General features: G+C 44.2%; 1 protein-coding gene across 2 annotated transcripts in view; it reads left to right on the top strand.

Annotated features, from left to right (window-relative positions):
• Positions 1–7,949: 7,949 nt before the first annotated feature.
• The window catches only part of TTC36 (tetratricopeptide repeat domain 36), a 33,270-nt gene continuing 26,148 nt past the window's right edge, over positions 7,950–15,071 (top strand). The window contains exon 1 of one of the 2 annotated variants that reach the window (XM_073656605.1): positions 7,950–8,143. In XM_073656605.1, the coding sequence (XP_073512706.1) occupies positions 8,032–8,143 (112 nt within the window). In that variant the 5' untranslated portion in view covers positions 7,950–8,031. The remainder of the gene's footprint in view (positions 8,144–15,071) is intronic. The other variant, XM_073656606.1, reaches the window with a different exon arrangement.

Genomic DNA, 15,071 nt, shown 5'->3' with positions numbered 1-15,071 from the left:
AAATCAATACTGAACAAAATATGCCCAGACAAATAAGTAAAGTTGTAAATGTTGCAGATCTAAAGCAATTTTAATACTAAAGATTGTTATGTGTTTACTAATAAATGCATCAAAAGGTTCTTATACTGTATGGAGAGTCATACATACGGAGAGTTACATATGAAACATGAAAATGTTGGATACAACATGTAAATAACAATAAACATACAATAAATATAATAAGCCCACATAATGTACATGAAAATAAAAAATAATAATGAATATGAAAATAAAATAACAAAAACCGAACGAGTGCCACATGCTAGAAAAATAATACAATATAAACTGTGCTTCAAATTATTATGCAAATATTTTCTCAGATTTTCCCAAATTACCTATATGAATTGCAGTCATTGTAATTTTCCAGTCAAATAACTATTAGAGTACAATTGAAAGGTTTTTGTACAAACTGCCTATGATAACAGTATATTTTTAAAAAAATAAAAAACTCAAACTGCACTCAAAATGCATGTTCCAAATTATTATGCACAGCAGAGTTTTCAACCTTTTCATTTTAATAAAGAACAAAAAAATGGTCATTTTTGAAATTATAAGCATTAGCAGGTTATTACAAACTGAAATCAAACAGTTTTCAACTCAAAACTTTATTCTAGGTGATGTTACATTTGCACATAGGACCCCTTGTTCGAAAGGAGCTTCTGAACTCTCTCGTCCATTGAATTTGTCAGGTTTTGGATGGTTTCTGCTTCAATTGTTTTGCATGAGGACAGAATACCCTCCCAGAGCTGTTGCTTAGATGTGAACTGCCTCCCGCCATCATAGACACTCCTTTTGATGATGCTCCAGAGGTTCTCAATGGGGTTGAGGTCAGGGGAGCATGGGTGCCACACCATAAGTTTGTCCCCTTTTATGCGCATAGCAGCCAGAGATGCAGATGTGTTATGTGCAGCATGAGACGGGGCATTATCATGCATGAAATGATCTCGATGGTCCAGATGGATGGAGTGGAGGATGGCTGGTTGATGGACACCCCATGCAAACACGGCTACGGCGCTAACAAGGAGGAGGTGGAGTAATGTTTTGGGCTGGAATCATGGGGAGAGAGATTGTCGGCCCTTTTAGGATCCCTGAAGGGGTAAAGATGAACTCCATAATGTATGTTGAGTTTCTCAAACAGCACTTCCTTCCATGGTTCAAGAAGAAGAACCGTGCATTCCGCAGCAAGATCATTTTCATGCATGATAATGCCCTGTCTCATGCTGCACATAACACATCTGCATCTCTGGCTGCTATGGGCATAAACGGGGACAAACTTATGGTGTGGCACCCATGCTCCCCTGACTTCAACCCCATTGAGAACCTCTGGAGCATCATCAAAAGGAGTGTCTATGATGGCGGGAGGCAGTTCACATCAGCAACAGCTCTGGGAGGGTATTCTGTCCTCATGCAATACAATTGAAGCAGAAACCATCCAAAACCTGACAAATTCAATGGACGAGAGAGTTCAGAAGCTCCTTTCGTACAAGCGGTCCTATGTGCAAATGTAACATCACCTAGAATAAAGTTTTGAGTTGAAAACTGTTATCATAGGCAGTTTGTACAAAAACCTTTCAATTGTACTCTAATAGTTATTTGACTGGAAAATTACAATGACTGCAATTCATATAGGTAATTTGGGAAAATCTGAGAAAATATTTGCATAATAATTTGAAGCACAGTTTATATTGTATTATTTTTCTAGCATGTGGCACTCGTTCGGTTTTTGTTATTTTATTTTCATATTCATTATTATTTTTTATTTTCATGTACATTATGTGGGCTTATTATATTTATTGTATGTTTATTGTTATTTACATGTTGTATCCAACATTTTCATGCTTCATATGTAACTCTCCGTATGTATGACTCTCCATACAGTATAAGAACCTTTTGATGCATTTATTAGTAAACACATAACAACAATCTTTAGTATTAAAATTGCTTTAGATCTGCAACATTTACAATTTTACTTATTTGTCTGGGCATATTTTGTTCAGTATTGATTTCTCCATACATCTTCATTAGCGCAGATGGGCGCGCGCATGTGGGACGGACTTACTTCCAGGTTCTTCCTGACATGGGCAATGTGACCGCTAGCGTCAGTGTTGCTACGCATCCCAGCGCTTGCGGGTCACGGACCATGAACGGAAGTCCGCCTTAACAGGAAGTCGTCATCTGACATGCGCGCCGAACAACATCGGACTTCCGGTAGGCGGCCGTGTATCGAACAGCTGAGCATGTTATTTTAATGATCATTACCCCTATATATAATGGACACGACACATTACACACTGCGCTCCCTGAAGAAGGCTGACGAAACGCGCGTCGGAGTGGCGGGTCGTCCCTTTTGTTTATTTCCCCATCTCATCAGGTAATGGAGACCATGGCGTACACACATGTGTTTATATGCAGATTGGGCTTTTATCAGATCCTGGGTTTGATTTAATAGCACCAGCTTTACTTTTTTAGATTGCTGTGTAGCTCTAGGTACTTGTACTGGTATGTCATAACCATCAGGATCTTATGTCTACCCTTGCATACATCTATATCTTCTATGTCTTTTTCCGATGATACCCATGTTATGAAGTTACTGATGTTGTTTTAACTTTTTTTTGTGCTGTGACTTTATGTAATAAAAGTTACATTTTATGATCCTATTTACTCATTTTTCTTGTTCTTGGAATTAATATCCTATATACAAGTAGTAGCTACATGACCATATACTGACCAAATACTGATAGTGAGGCCTAAGCCTCATCTTCAGATGGTTCCCTCACACTATGTCCCCCTATACTGCCCATTCTCTATGCAGACCCTCCTCTCCCTTCCCCTTTGAATACTGTCCCCTCCTTGCTGTGGTTTCACAATGTCCTCCCACACTACCCCTTCACTATACTATCCACCCTAAACTGCCCTGTCTCTATACTTTTCCCCTCACACCTTTCCCCCATACTGTCTCCTCACACATTTTTCCTCCAATAATTTCCCCTTATACTTTTCCCCACACATGCTGTCCACACTTTTCCCCTCATAATGTCTCCTCAAACCCCCCATACTTCCCCTTGTGCTTTTCTCCCTCATACAGTCTAATAACAATTTTCTCCCTCTATACTGTTGTAGCGCCCCGAGGGTTTGGTTGCTACAGGGGTATTGCACCTCAACCAGAGGTGTGATATTCCACTCCCACTTAAGGATGGAGTATGGACCAGGGCTCAGTAGCTGCATACACACACTCACCCCATTTATGGGGGACAGCTCAACGGTGCTCCCATTTATTGCAGGCACAACTGACCATGTCCCTGGCTGGAGTGGGGAGGGGGGAGAGAACCCAGTGATGTAGGAGCAGAGGGGACGGTTTCTGGAGCATAGGAAGGAGCTCATTGGGTGCTTGTCACCTGGGCTCACACAGAGAAGCAGATAAAAGGTGGGAGCCATCTTTAGTCAGTGGTCAGAGAAGTAGTTCAGCCAGAGAGAGCTGACAGGGAGCTGTGGCTCAGCCTGAGCTCAGCTCCACGAGGCAGGCCTAGAGAAGAGGCCGGGGCCAGAGAGGAGAAGTGTAGAAGGAGAAGGAAGGAAAGAGGAGAGACAGAGGAGTAGAAAGGCTCCAGAAACAAGGAGGCAGAAGGGACCCTAAGAGAGAGAGCAGAACGGACAGTAACCGTTGCAAACCCGCGTGATATCGGGTGAAGGGTCAGGTCGTGGAAGGGTACCGGATTCCCAAGTTGGTGGAGGTAAATTATCCCTCAGCCAAAAACCGGAGGTCATGATCATCTATTGGTGCGACCTCCCGCCAAACCTGCTAGGAAGGCACCTTATAGGATAGCGGGAAAAGGGGCCAACGTTTGCCCGCAAAGATCCGCGGCAGCTGGACAGAAGTTTGGTCACTGGTGGGGCACGAGAGGCCAGAGAAAGGACAGAAGGGGGTCCTGTGCCATACTCCTGAATTGCCTGGGGGTTGACTGAGCCCCTCACCTGGTGGACGCAGCACGGCTTGGGCAGTCATTGCTGACAGAAGTGACATGGATAACAACTGTGAGTAAAAACCCTGGACTGCATCATTGGACTCTGTGATATTTATGCTGCGCCTGCACCATCACCCCCAGCATCCACTTACACTGCCCTGAGGCTATACTCTTCCCGTGGGGAGTTGTCCTATCCCTCTGCTGCACACCAACATCAGCCTCAGCGGTCTGCCTTGCAGCGGCGGTTATCCCTGACCGCAATCCACGGGTGGCGTAGTCAGACATTCAAAACCCTACAAATAGACTGCCACAGCATTTGGTCTGACCACCCTGAGCCACGGGATCGGGTTGCCACTACTACCCCCAACATTGCACCGAAGCCCGGTTCCAGGTGCCCCACGGCCCAGGGGGCGAGTCACTGTCCTCTCACATTCCCCCATAATGTCCCCCGTACTTTTTTCCCATAATGTCGACTTACATTTTCCCCACTTCATACTGTCGCCTTACACTCCCCCCCCCCCCCCAACGTTTCCTCACACTTTTCCCTTACACTGTTCCTTCATACTTTTCTTCCCATTCTGTTCCCTCACACATTACTCTCCCTTTACACCTCTTCTCCCATACTGTCCCCTCACATTATTATCCCCACTACTATCACCTCACACTTTATTTCCACTCATGCTGACTCACACAGTTTTCAGTCCCATACTGTCTCCTCACTCTTCTCCCCTCATACTGCCCTTACACTTTTATCCATATGGTTTTCATCATACTTTTCTCTTCCCATACTGTCCTCTCACACTTTTCCCCACCTCATACTGTCCCCTCACCTATTCCCACAATACAATGTCCCTTCACGCATTTCTCTTATACTGTCTCCCCACATTCCACCCCCCATACTTCACCTCAAACTCCTTCCCATACAATCGCCCAACATTCCCCCCCACTGTCCCCTCACAATATTCCCCCATACGTTCCCCTTAGTTTTCTCCCCATACAGTCTTTTCACACTTCCTCCTCCCATACTGCCTCTGACACACACAACACTCTCTCTACACTTTCTCTTCATACTTTTCTCCCCCAATACTATCTTCTCACATATTACCCCTCATACAGTCCCCTCACACTCCCCTTTCACATTCCCCTACATATTGTTCCTTCTCACTATCCCCCCCATACTGTCACCTTAGTTTCCCCATGCTAACTCCCCACATACTGTCCCCTCACACTTTCCCCACCCCATACAGTCACATTCCCCCAATCTGTTCCCTTCACACTTTTCTCTCCATATTGTCTCCTTACCCTCCCCCCATACTACCCCCTCACACTTTTTTTCCCTGTTCTATCCTCCCATATTCTCACCCAAATTTTGTCCCCTCACACTTTTTTCCATACTGTTCTGACACTTTTCTCTAAGCATACTATCCCCTCACACGTTTCCCAATACTGTCTCCTCACACTTTTCTCCATACTGTCCACTCAAAGTCCCCCCCATACACAAGATCCCCACCTCACCCCCAATAAAATGTTTCTTTTTTCAGCTCCATTGGAATGTTTACCTTATCACCATCTTCTACGGTGCAGGAGTGACGTCATCATCAGCGTGATCAGATTACCTGATCACTCTGCTGTCACTCTGACCTGGACCTGCGCTTGAAATATGTGAATGCAATTGAATGCATGGAGCTAGCATCTTACATGTTCTCTGAGCCGGCTGTCTCTGTAACTAACGGCTCAGACAATGTCCGAAACCCACTTCTGGGGGAATGACAGAATGTCGCTGCCTGGGATACAGCTCGAACTGCTGGATTAGGCAGCCCAATGGTGCACCACGCTGGCGGCTTCTGCAGCAAATGCCCCACCTGCCCCCAGAAAAAAAGCTCAAAAAACTTCCCAAATGAACAGCAAAGTGGATTTCACACACACATGAATTGGAAAAGTTTTCCAAGAGTTTTTGAGGAGGAGTATCCGCTAAAAAACTCCTCAAAAAACTGTGTGCCTGTTAGTTCTGTACTCTATATACAGTGGGGAAAATAAGTATTTGATACACTGCCAATTTTGCAAGTTTTCCTACCTACAAAGAATGGAGAGCTCTGTAATTTTTATCATAGGTACCCTTCAACTGTGATTGACAGAATCTAAAAATAAAAAACAGAAAATCACATTGTATGATTTTTAAATAATTAATTTGCATTTTATTGCATGAAATAAGTATTTGATCACCTCCCAAACAGCAAGAATGCTGGCTCTCACAGACCTGTTAGTTTTTCCTTAAGAAGCGCTCCTACTCTGCACTCATTACCTGTATTAATTGCACTTGTTTGAACTCGTTATCTGTATACAAGGCACCTGTCCAAACAATCAATCACACTCCAACCTCTCCACCATGGACAAGACCAAATAGCTGTCTAAGGACACCAGGGACAAAATTTTAGACCTGCTCAAGGCTGGGATGGGCTACAGGACAATAGGCAAGCAGCTTGGTGAGAAGGCAACAACTGTTGGCACAATTATAAGAAAATGGAAGAAATACAAGATGACTGTCAATTTTCCTCGGTCTGGGGCTCCATGCAAGATTTTGCCTCGTGGGGTAAGGATGATTCTGAGAAAGGTCAGGAATCAGCCCAGAACTACAGGAGAGGACCTGGCCAATGACCTGAAGAGAGCTGGGGCCACAGTCTCAAACATTACCATTAGTAACACACTACACCGTCATGGATTAAAATACTGCAGGGCATGCAAGGTTTCCCTGCTCACGCCAGCACATGTCCAGGCCCATTTGAAGTTTGCCAATGACCATCTGGATGATCCAGATGAGGGATGGGAGAAGGTCATGTGGTCAGATGAAACCAAAATAAAACTTTTTGGTATCAACTCCACTTGCTGTGTTTGGAGGAAGAAGAAGGAGGAGTACAACCCCAAGAACACCGTCCCAACCGTGAAGCATGGTGGTGGAAACATAATACTTTGGTGGTGATTTTCTGCTAAGGGGACAAGACGACTGCGCCGTATGGAAGGGAGGATGGATGGGGTCATGTACTGCGAGATTTTGGCCAACAACCTACTTCCCTCAGTAAGAGTATTGAAGATGGGTTGTGGCAGGGTTTTCCAGCATAAAAATAACCCGAAACACACAACCAGGGCAACTAAGTAATGGCTCAGTAAGAAGCATTTCAAGGTCCTGCAGTGGCCTAGCCAGTCTCCAGACCTGTACCCAATAGAAAATCTTTGGAGGGAGCTGAAACTCAATGTTGCCCAGCGACAACCCCGAAACCTAAAAGATCTGGAGAAAATCAGTATGGAGGAATGGGCCAAAATCCCTGCTGCAGTGTGTGCAAACTTGGTCAAGAGCTACAGGAAACGTCTGACCTCTGTAATTGCAAACCAAGGTTTCTGTACCAAATATTAAGTTCTGTTTTTTTCTATTCTATCAAATACTTATTTCATGCAATAAAATGAAAATTAATTATGTAAAATTTTGTGGATTTTTTTTAAGATTCTGTCTCTTACAGGTGAAGTGTACCTTCGATAAAAATTACAGACCTCTCCATTCTTTGTAGGTGGAAAAACTTGCAAAATTGGCAGTGTATCAAATACTAATTTTCCCCAGTTTAAGATGGACATGTACTAGCTGAGGACCCCCTCTATTAGATATACATTTCCTCAATGAGCGTAGGAAGGGGCATTCTAAAATAAACACAATTTTTAAATATGCTAAAATTCTGTAGACTTACTCCATATTTACTGTGAAAAAATATCAATTTCTTTTGACAGCTGTGTGGTGCCTGTCTCGCATTTGGTCATGAAGACAATCCCCTAATGAAGCACTAGAGGCATCTGCACTCTATAAAGCTCAATTATTTCTTTTACTACTAACAGATGTGAACAGCATCTGGACGAAAGCCACCTCCACCCCTCTCATTGATTGGGTGCTGCAGTTACTCCCTAAACTGAGAGATAACAGCCCCCATAGGTCACTCACTAGCAGTCCTGTGATAGCAGCTGACAGTGTTGTACCTGCCATTGGACAATGTGCACCCCAAATGATTCAGCCGTCCTGCATGCCATATTTAATCCTAATGCTCCATTCGGTGATATTTGTGAGGATGAAGACAACGACATAGCAGAAGACAAGGATCTAGGTGAGCTCTTTAATATGCAAGACATGCAGATGACATACGTAAAAATATTTCAGTGTTTGCATGTTGTAGTGCAAAGGTAATTGACATCAGTGTGATTGCATTGTGACTTATTTCCCTACACACAGCTAAACATTTCTTTTTCATTTCTTTGCAATTTGAAAAACAATCACTTTCAATGAAAAGATTTAGTATTAAAACAAAGTAGCTTGAACTTGCTATAAGAAGAGAATGACTTTATGCTTATAGGGGTCGTCCCATTTGAAATATTTTCAGCCCATAGACTCAGAAGTTTTCACCAGCATGGCTTCACTTACTCTCTCCGAGGCCAGCGCCGACTTTCCATTTCTACTACCGTGTTTGTTGACTGGCTACAGCAGGGTTGACGCTGCAGTCAATCACTGCGTTCAGGGTATCATTTTACCTATATCATCTGCGCTCCAGAGCTCAGTGATTGACTGACTGTATTTGTGACGTCACCGCTGCAGCCAACCAACAATGTTATTTCATGTGTCACTGGGCTGAAAATATTTTAAATGTGTCAACCCCTTGAAGGTAAAGAAAAACTATGGGGGATTTATTATTTAGTTAACACCAAAAAACTAATATATAAAACTCGCAATCTTTTGGCCTAACATGTTATTAGGCAGAGCTTAGCAAGAGGGGCTCCTGCCTAGTACAACCCCACAGATTCACTATGATTTATACTAAAGGTGGGGCAGATTATAGCAGAATTAGACATTTATTTATTTTTTTAACTCTGAGGCACAGGCAGCCTGAAATATGCGTCCAAATCACCAAGAGGCGTTTGCCTATTAATGAATTTAGTACATTTAACTCTAGTGGGATTTGAAGAAGTCTGGTATATGAAATTCCAGGTTAGATTAATTCTCCCCTCTCCCTACAGTGGTAAGTGTAGGTTCAAACTTCCAATGGAGCATGCTTAGTTTTTCTTTCCTATTGAAGTGACAGGCACCTTAATAGAAACCAAACAGACCCCATTATAGACAATAAAGTTAATCTGCCGCAGTGACTTTTTCATTCCATTTCTTAGCTTAAGGGCATGCGCACACAATGTCTTTATCAGGCAAAAAAAAAACAACAACACTCATAAAATGCTGAAAAGAATAAACATATTAATGACTTGCTATGCATATGTCCAGGCTTTTGAGTGTATTTTAACCATTTCAGGTTTGAAAAGACACCAAGTGTCTGAAAGAAGTGAGCTAACCTTTCTTGTTCTGCTCATAAGACGCTCTATTCTTATACACTCTATATACCAGAGCTGGGCAAAGTGTGGCCCGCAGACCCTATATGGCTCTCAGGCGGTTCCAGTGTGGACTGAGACAGCCGAAGGGCTGAAACAGTGGCCCACGGGCAGCATTATGCCCTCGCCCACCGTCCACCGCCTCCGTCCCCACTATCTGCGTCCTCGGGATGCAGGCAGCAGTGAGTACATTTGTGGAGGATAGAACCACCAGCTCCTTCTTCCAACAATCAGTACTGTATGTGCGACTGAGACTGGAGACGCAATAACGTCACTTCATCGCATTTGCTGTATAGAGAGTCAGTGCTGGAGACAGGAGTAGAATGCAGGGGGAACAGGAGCAAGTGACTATGAGTTCCTTTTTTTTATTTTTTTTTTTCATATGTGTCTGGGATGTTTGCATGTATGTAGGAGGCTATGTGGGGGCTCATACTGTATATAGAGAGGCTATGTGCGGACTCATACTGTATATAGAGAAGCTATGTGGTGGCTCATACTGTAAATGGAGGGTCTAAATGGAGGCTCATACTGTATACAGGGGGCTATGTGGGGTCTCATTTATTGGAGGCTTTGTGGGGTCTCATATTATTTATTGGAGGCTATGTGGGGTCTTCCTCTCTAAAAACTCAACATTGTTTAAGGCTGAGTTCACAAAGCAATTTCCACTACATTCATGATGGAACAGGGAGCTGTCATCTCCCTCCTCCATCATTCTCCCTGTGTGTCTAATATCTCAGCACAGCGGGCATGATGATATCACTACATAACATGACAGCTGTGCCGAGCTGTCATGCTTCTGGATTCAAACCCTTGATTCTGTGTTCTGTAGTTGACGTCTTTTTCCGCTGAGCCACAACAGATACACCTTTTCTTTGGGTGTTTTAGTTCTGTTATCTTTGTTTCTGTTGGTTTTGGGTAACAGGTAATTTTCATTTACTCTTGTTTGTCTGTCCTTTCACCTTTCGGGTGCAGCTTTAAATACTTTCCCCTACTGGTGTTTCCTGCTGGTGATAGACTTTGTTGGATTCATTCACTGTTCTGTAGTTTGTGTTGGTTGCAGTCGTTTTGTGTGTGATTCCTTTACTTCTTAGGACGGAACAGCTACTCTAACGATCCTAGGAGCTGCTAAGGACACTCAGGGAAAGTCGCTGTCGAGTTGGGGTGCCATTGCGTTATCTTATGGTGCCCACCTCCGCAGTCAGGCAGGGACAGACCATGGGGTTCTTTCACCGCCACTCTGGTCCACCACTACCTGCCTAAAACCCTGGTAAGATCACCTCCTCCTGTTTGTATCCCTGGCACTATAGAAGTTGATTAGAACTCGTATTATTGACACTTACAGTCCAGGTTTCATGTATAGCAGGTGGGTTTTTCTTCTTAAATTGCCTGCACTGCACTTTGTTTGAGATTGACAATATAGGCATTCCTTGGGGAAGTTATGGCTGGTTGTTGTGGACATATGTCTTTTTGTCATGCCACCACTTATGTGTATGTTGTAGGACATATTTTAAATGAATGTTATTTTATTTTCGATAAAATATGAATTCTTATACCAATATAACTCAGTTTTCTCCTTATCTATAGAGACACACCACGGGCAGGGAAGGGCTTTTCCTAGTCTGAACAGGGACCTGTCATGTTCATGTATTTGTCTCCCTAGTTTGTAGGATATCCATGTGAATATGCTTTGGCAGTCATAAAACGAGCAGAGCAGAGCTTCAGACCACATGCTGCAGAGGCTGGAGCAGCGGGGGAATGGGGAGGGGTGAGTATTTTTTTTTTTTTTTAATCAATGCGTAATTTGTGGGCGGCATCATATATTTGGAGGGCTACTTGATGGTCATCATACTATTTAAAGGGGTTGTCCAACGAACAAAAGTCGATTTTAATCTTGGATGTGTTTAAATAAAATGTCCCTGTGCTGAGATAATCTTATAAATGTGCCCCTGCTGTGTACTGTGTAATGTCTGTGTCTGACCGTACAGGAACATGGTCTGATCATACCACAGCTCCTAGGCATGGGAGGAGAAAAAAAGTATACAGACATTACAGCACGGGATCACAAATGATTCTTTCTTTGAAGTAAAACATTGTTTAAAAACAGGCAGGGAAATGTTTTACCTCACAAAAAGAATCAGCTGTGATCCCCTGCTGTCCTGTCTGTATACTTTCTTCCTTCCTCCCCTGCCCAGGAGATGTGGTATGATCAGACCATGTTCCTGTACGGGCAGACACGGCCATTACACAGTACACAGCAGGGGAACATTTATAAGATTATCTCAGCACAGGAACATTTTATTTAAATACATCCAATTGTGGAAATTATTATCATTCCAAGATCTATTGATTAAAATCAACTTTTGTTCTTGGGAAAAACCCTTTAAGGGACTATTTGGGGAGCCATCATACTATTTGAAGCACTGTGGGGCCATTATTTTATTTGGAGGGCTGTGTGGGGCCATTATACTGTTTGGGGGGGGGGCTGGTGGGGCCATTATACTGTTTGGTGGGCTGGTGGGGCCACTATAATGTGTGCAGGCCATTATACAGTGTTGAGGGTTGTGCGGGAGCCATCATACTGTGTGGAGGGCAATCATATTATATGGGGGGCTGTGTTGGGGCACTAATATTAGGAGACTATGGGGGGTATCATACTGTGCAGAGAAGGGGGGGTACTATTGGGTCAACATACTGTGTGTGGAGGGTACTGTGGCAGAATTCACTGTTATGGTATCTTACTGTGTTTGGGGAGCACATTTGTTGGCAACATACTTTATGGGGAGAATAAAATGCGTATCAGTGTGTGGGAACACTAAGGGGGCTTCAATAGGGACAAAATTACTTTGTAAGGGCTGTGCAAAATCAATCAGGCCTGGGCTGACATAACTTCTTCCAGCCACGACCAGTCTCGAGAGTTTACAACAAAGACACATTTGACTTCTCCCATTCCAGCACCGTCCCCATCTATCCCCAACCTGCACAAATTCCCTGTCCTGCTGATAACCCCAATGCTAAGCCGCTGCTGCTGTGTGTATCCCTCTTAGGCTATGTGCACACGATGCGTATTTCATGCGTATTTTGTGCGGAAAATTCCGCAGCGTAAACGCATGAATTACGCATGTTAGCCTTCTGCCATGGTCCCCTATGGCATTCCGCAATTGTAATGCCCACGATGCGGAATTTTCCGCAGCGTTTTGTTGTGCGGAAAATTCCGCAGCATGTCAATTCTTTGTGCGTTTACGCATGCGGAATTGCCATCTACAATGCAGTAGAAAACGCAAGGCAATTCCGCGTGTGCAAAACGCGCGAATTACGCGCGAAAAACGCATGACAAATTCCGCATGCGTTTTCCAGGAAAAAGGACATGCGGAAATGAAGCGGAAATTTCCGCTTCAAATACGCATCGTGTGCACTTAGCCTTACTGCACCTGCTATGTGACATGGTAACAGTCCTCCTCTTAGGCTGTGTGCCCACGTAGCATTTTTCAAGCGTATATGCTGCGGAATTTCCGCAGCGTAAAGGCTTGAAAAACGCATGTATATCCGCACCCCATGGTCCCCAATGGGATTCCGCAAGTTCTATGCACATGCTGCGGATTTTTCCGCAGCGTTTATGCCGCGTTCAAAAATCCGCAGCATGTCATTTAATTTTGCGTTTCCGCAAGCGGAATTGCCTTTGTCCAATGCATAAAAAACGCAAGGCAATTCCGCATGTGGAAAACGCGTGATAAACGCGCGAAAAATGCGCGATAAACGCGTGCGGAATTCCGCATGCGTTTTTCCGGGAGAGGACTTGCATTTATGCAGCAGAAATTTTCTGCTTCATAAATGCAACGTGGGCACATAGCCTTAGGCCCACGTTGCATTTATGAAGCAGAAAATTTCTGCTGCATAAATGCAAGTCCTCTCCCGGAAAAACGCATGCGGAATTCCGCACGCGTTTATCGCGCATTTTTCGCGCGTTTATCACGCGTTTTCCACATGCGGAATTGCCTTGCGTTTTTTATGCATTGGACAAAGGCAATTCCGCTTGCGGAAACGCAAAATTAAATGACATGCTGCGGATTTTTGAACGCGGCATAAACGCTGCGGAAAAATCCGCAGCATGTGCATAGAACTTGCGGAATCCCATTGGGGACCATGGGGTGCGGATATACATGCGTTTTTCAAGCGTTTACGCTGCGGAAATTCCGCAGCATATACGCTTGAAAAATGCTACGTGGGCACACAGCCTTAGGCTATGTGTCCACGTAGCGGATTTGATGCAGAGCTTTTTTGCCTCTCTCTGGCAGAAAAAAACGCATGCAGATTTACATGCGTTTTTTTCTGCCAGAGAGAAGCGTTTTTTCAGCGTTTTTACATGCGTTTTCGCATGCGTTTTTTCAAGCAGTTTTCCAAGCGATTTTGAGCATCACTTGGAAAAGTGCTTGACAAGTTGGTCACACAATATAAATCCATGCAACCGACATGGATTTATAATGTGTGAACAACTGATGCTTTAAATGCAGCATCTATAGTAAAAAAAAAAGAATTAAAACGTTAAGGCTATGTGCCCACGTTGCATTTATGAAGCAGAAAATTTCTGCTGCATAAATGCAAGTCCTCTCCCGGAAAAACGCATGCGGAATTCCGCACGCGTTTATCGCGCATTTTCCGCGCGTTTATCACGCGTTTTCCACATGCGGAATTGCCTTGCGTTTTTTATGCATTGGACAAAGGCAATTCCGCTTGCGGAAACGCAAAATTAAATGACATGCTGCGGATTTTTGAACGCGGCATAAACGCTGCGGAAAAATCCGCAGCATGTGCATAGAACTTGCGGAATCCCATTGGGGAACATGGGGTGCGGATATACATGCGTTTTTCAAGCGTTTACGCTGCGGAAATTCCGCAGCATATACGCTTGAAAAATGCTACGTGGGCACACAGCCTAAAAATAAAAAAAAAACTGTATACTCACCTCTCCGGTCACGTCCTCTCTCCTTGGCGTCCCGCGATGTACTGTCAGGACCTGCGGTGACGTCATTTAGTCAGCTGATGGTCACGCGACCATCAACTGACCGCCGACGTCAGCGGTCGCGTGACCATCAGGTGACTAAATGACGTCACCGCAGGACCTGACAGTACATCGCAGGACGCCAAGGAGAGAGGACGTGGCCGGGAACAGACTGGAGGAGACCGGAGAGCGGACCGGGGGCCGCCGGAGAGGTGAATATACAGGTTTTGTTTATTTTTAACTTTTTTATTTCTTTTTTTCACCGCGTGGTAGCCGGGATGAAGAGGAGTTGTAGTCTCCTCTTCATCCCGGGTACCACACGCACCGCGATTACGCTGCAAATTCGCGCCCATTGAATTTAATTGAAACGCAGCAAATCCACATATACCTGCGGGTTTGCTGCGTTTCAATGTTCCTCAATGGCCGCGAATTTGCAGCGTAATCGCGGTAGAAATAGTCATGCTGCGTTTTGCAACGCAATGCGAATTCGGCGCACAAATTAGCGCATCATGTGCACAGCACATCCGAATTCACATTGCTTTGCATGGCAGACTGTTTTACAAGCGTTTTCGCAGCCGTAAAAATGCCGCAAAAACGCTACAAAAACGCTATGTGGGCACTTAACCTTAGAACGTAATAAGGCCCACCACTGTGTTTCTTACATTGTA

Source organism: Phyllobates terribilis, unplaced genomic scaffold (genome assembly GCF_046119375.1).
Source record: "Phyllobates terribilis strain yellow unplaced genomic scaffold, ASM4611937v1 Scaffold_12__6_contigs__length_324123572, whole genome shotgun sequence".
Lineage (NCBI taxonomy): Eukaryota > Metazoa > Chordata > Amphibia > Anura > Dendrobatidae > Phyllobates > Phyllobates terribilis.
The sequence above is the reverse complement of the archived record's forward strand: the minus strand, read 5'-3'. Positions and strand labels throughout refer to the sequence as shown.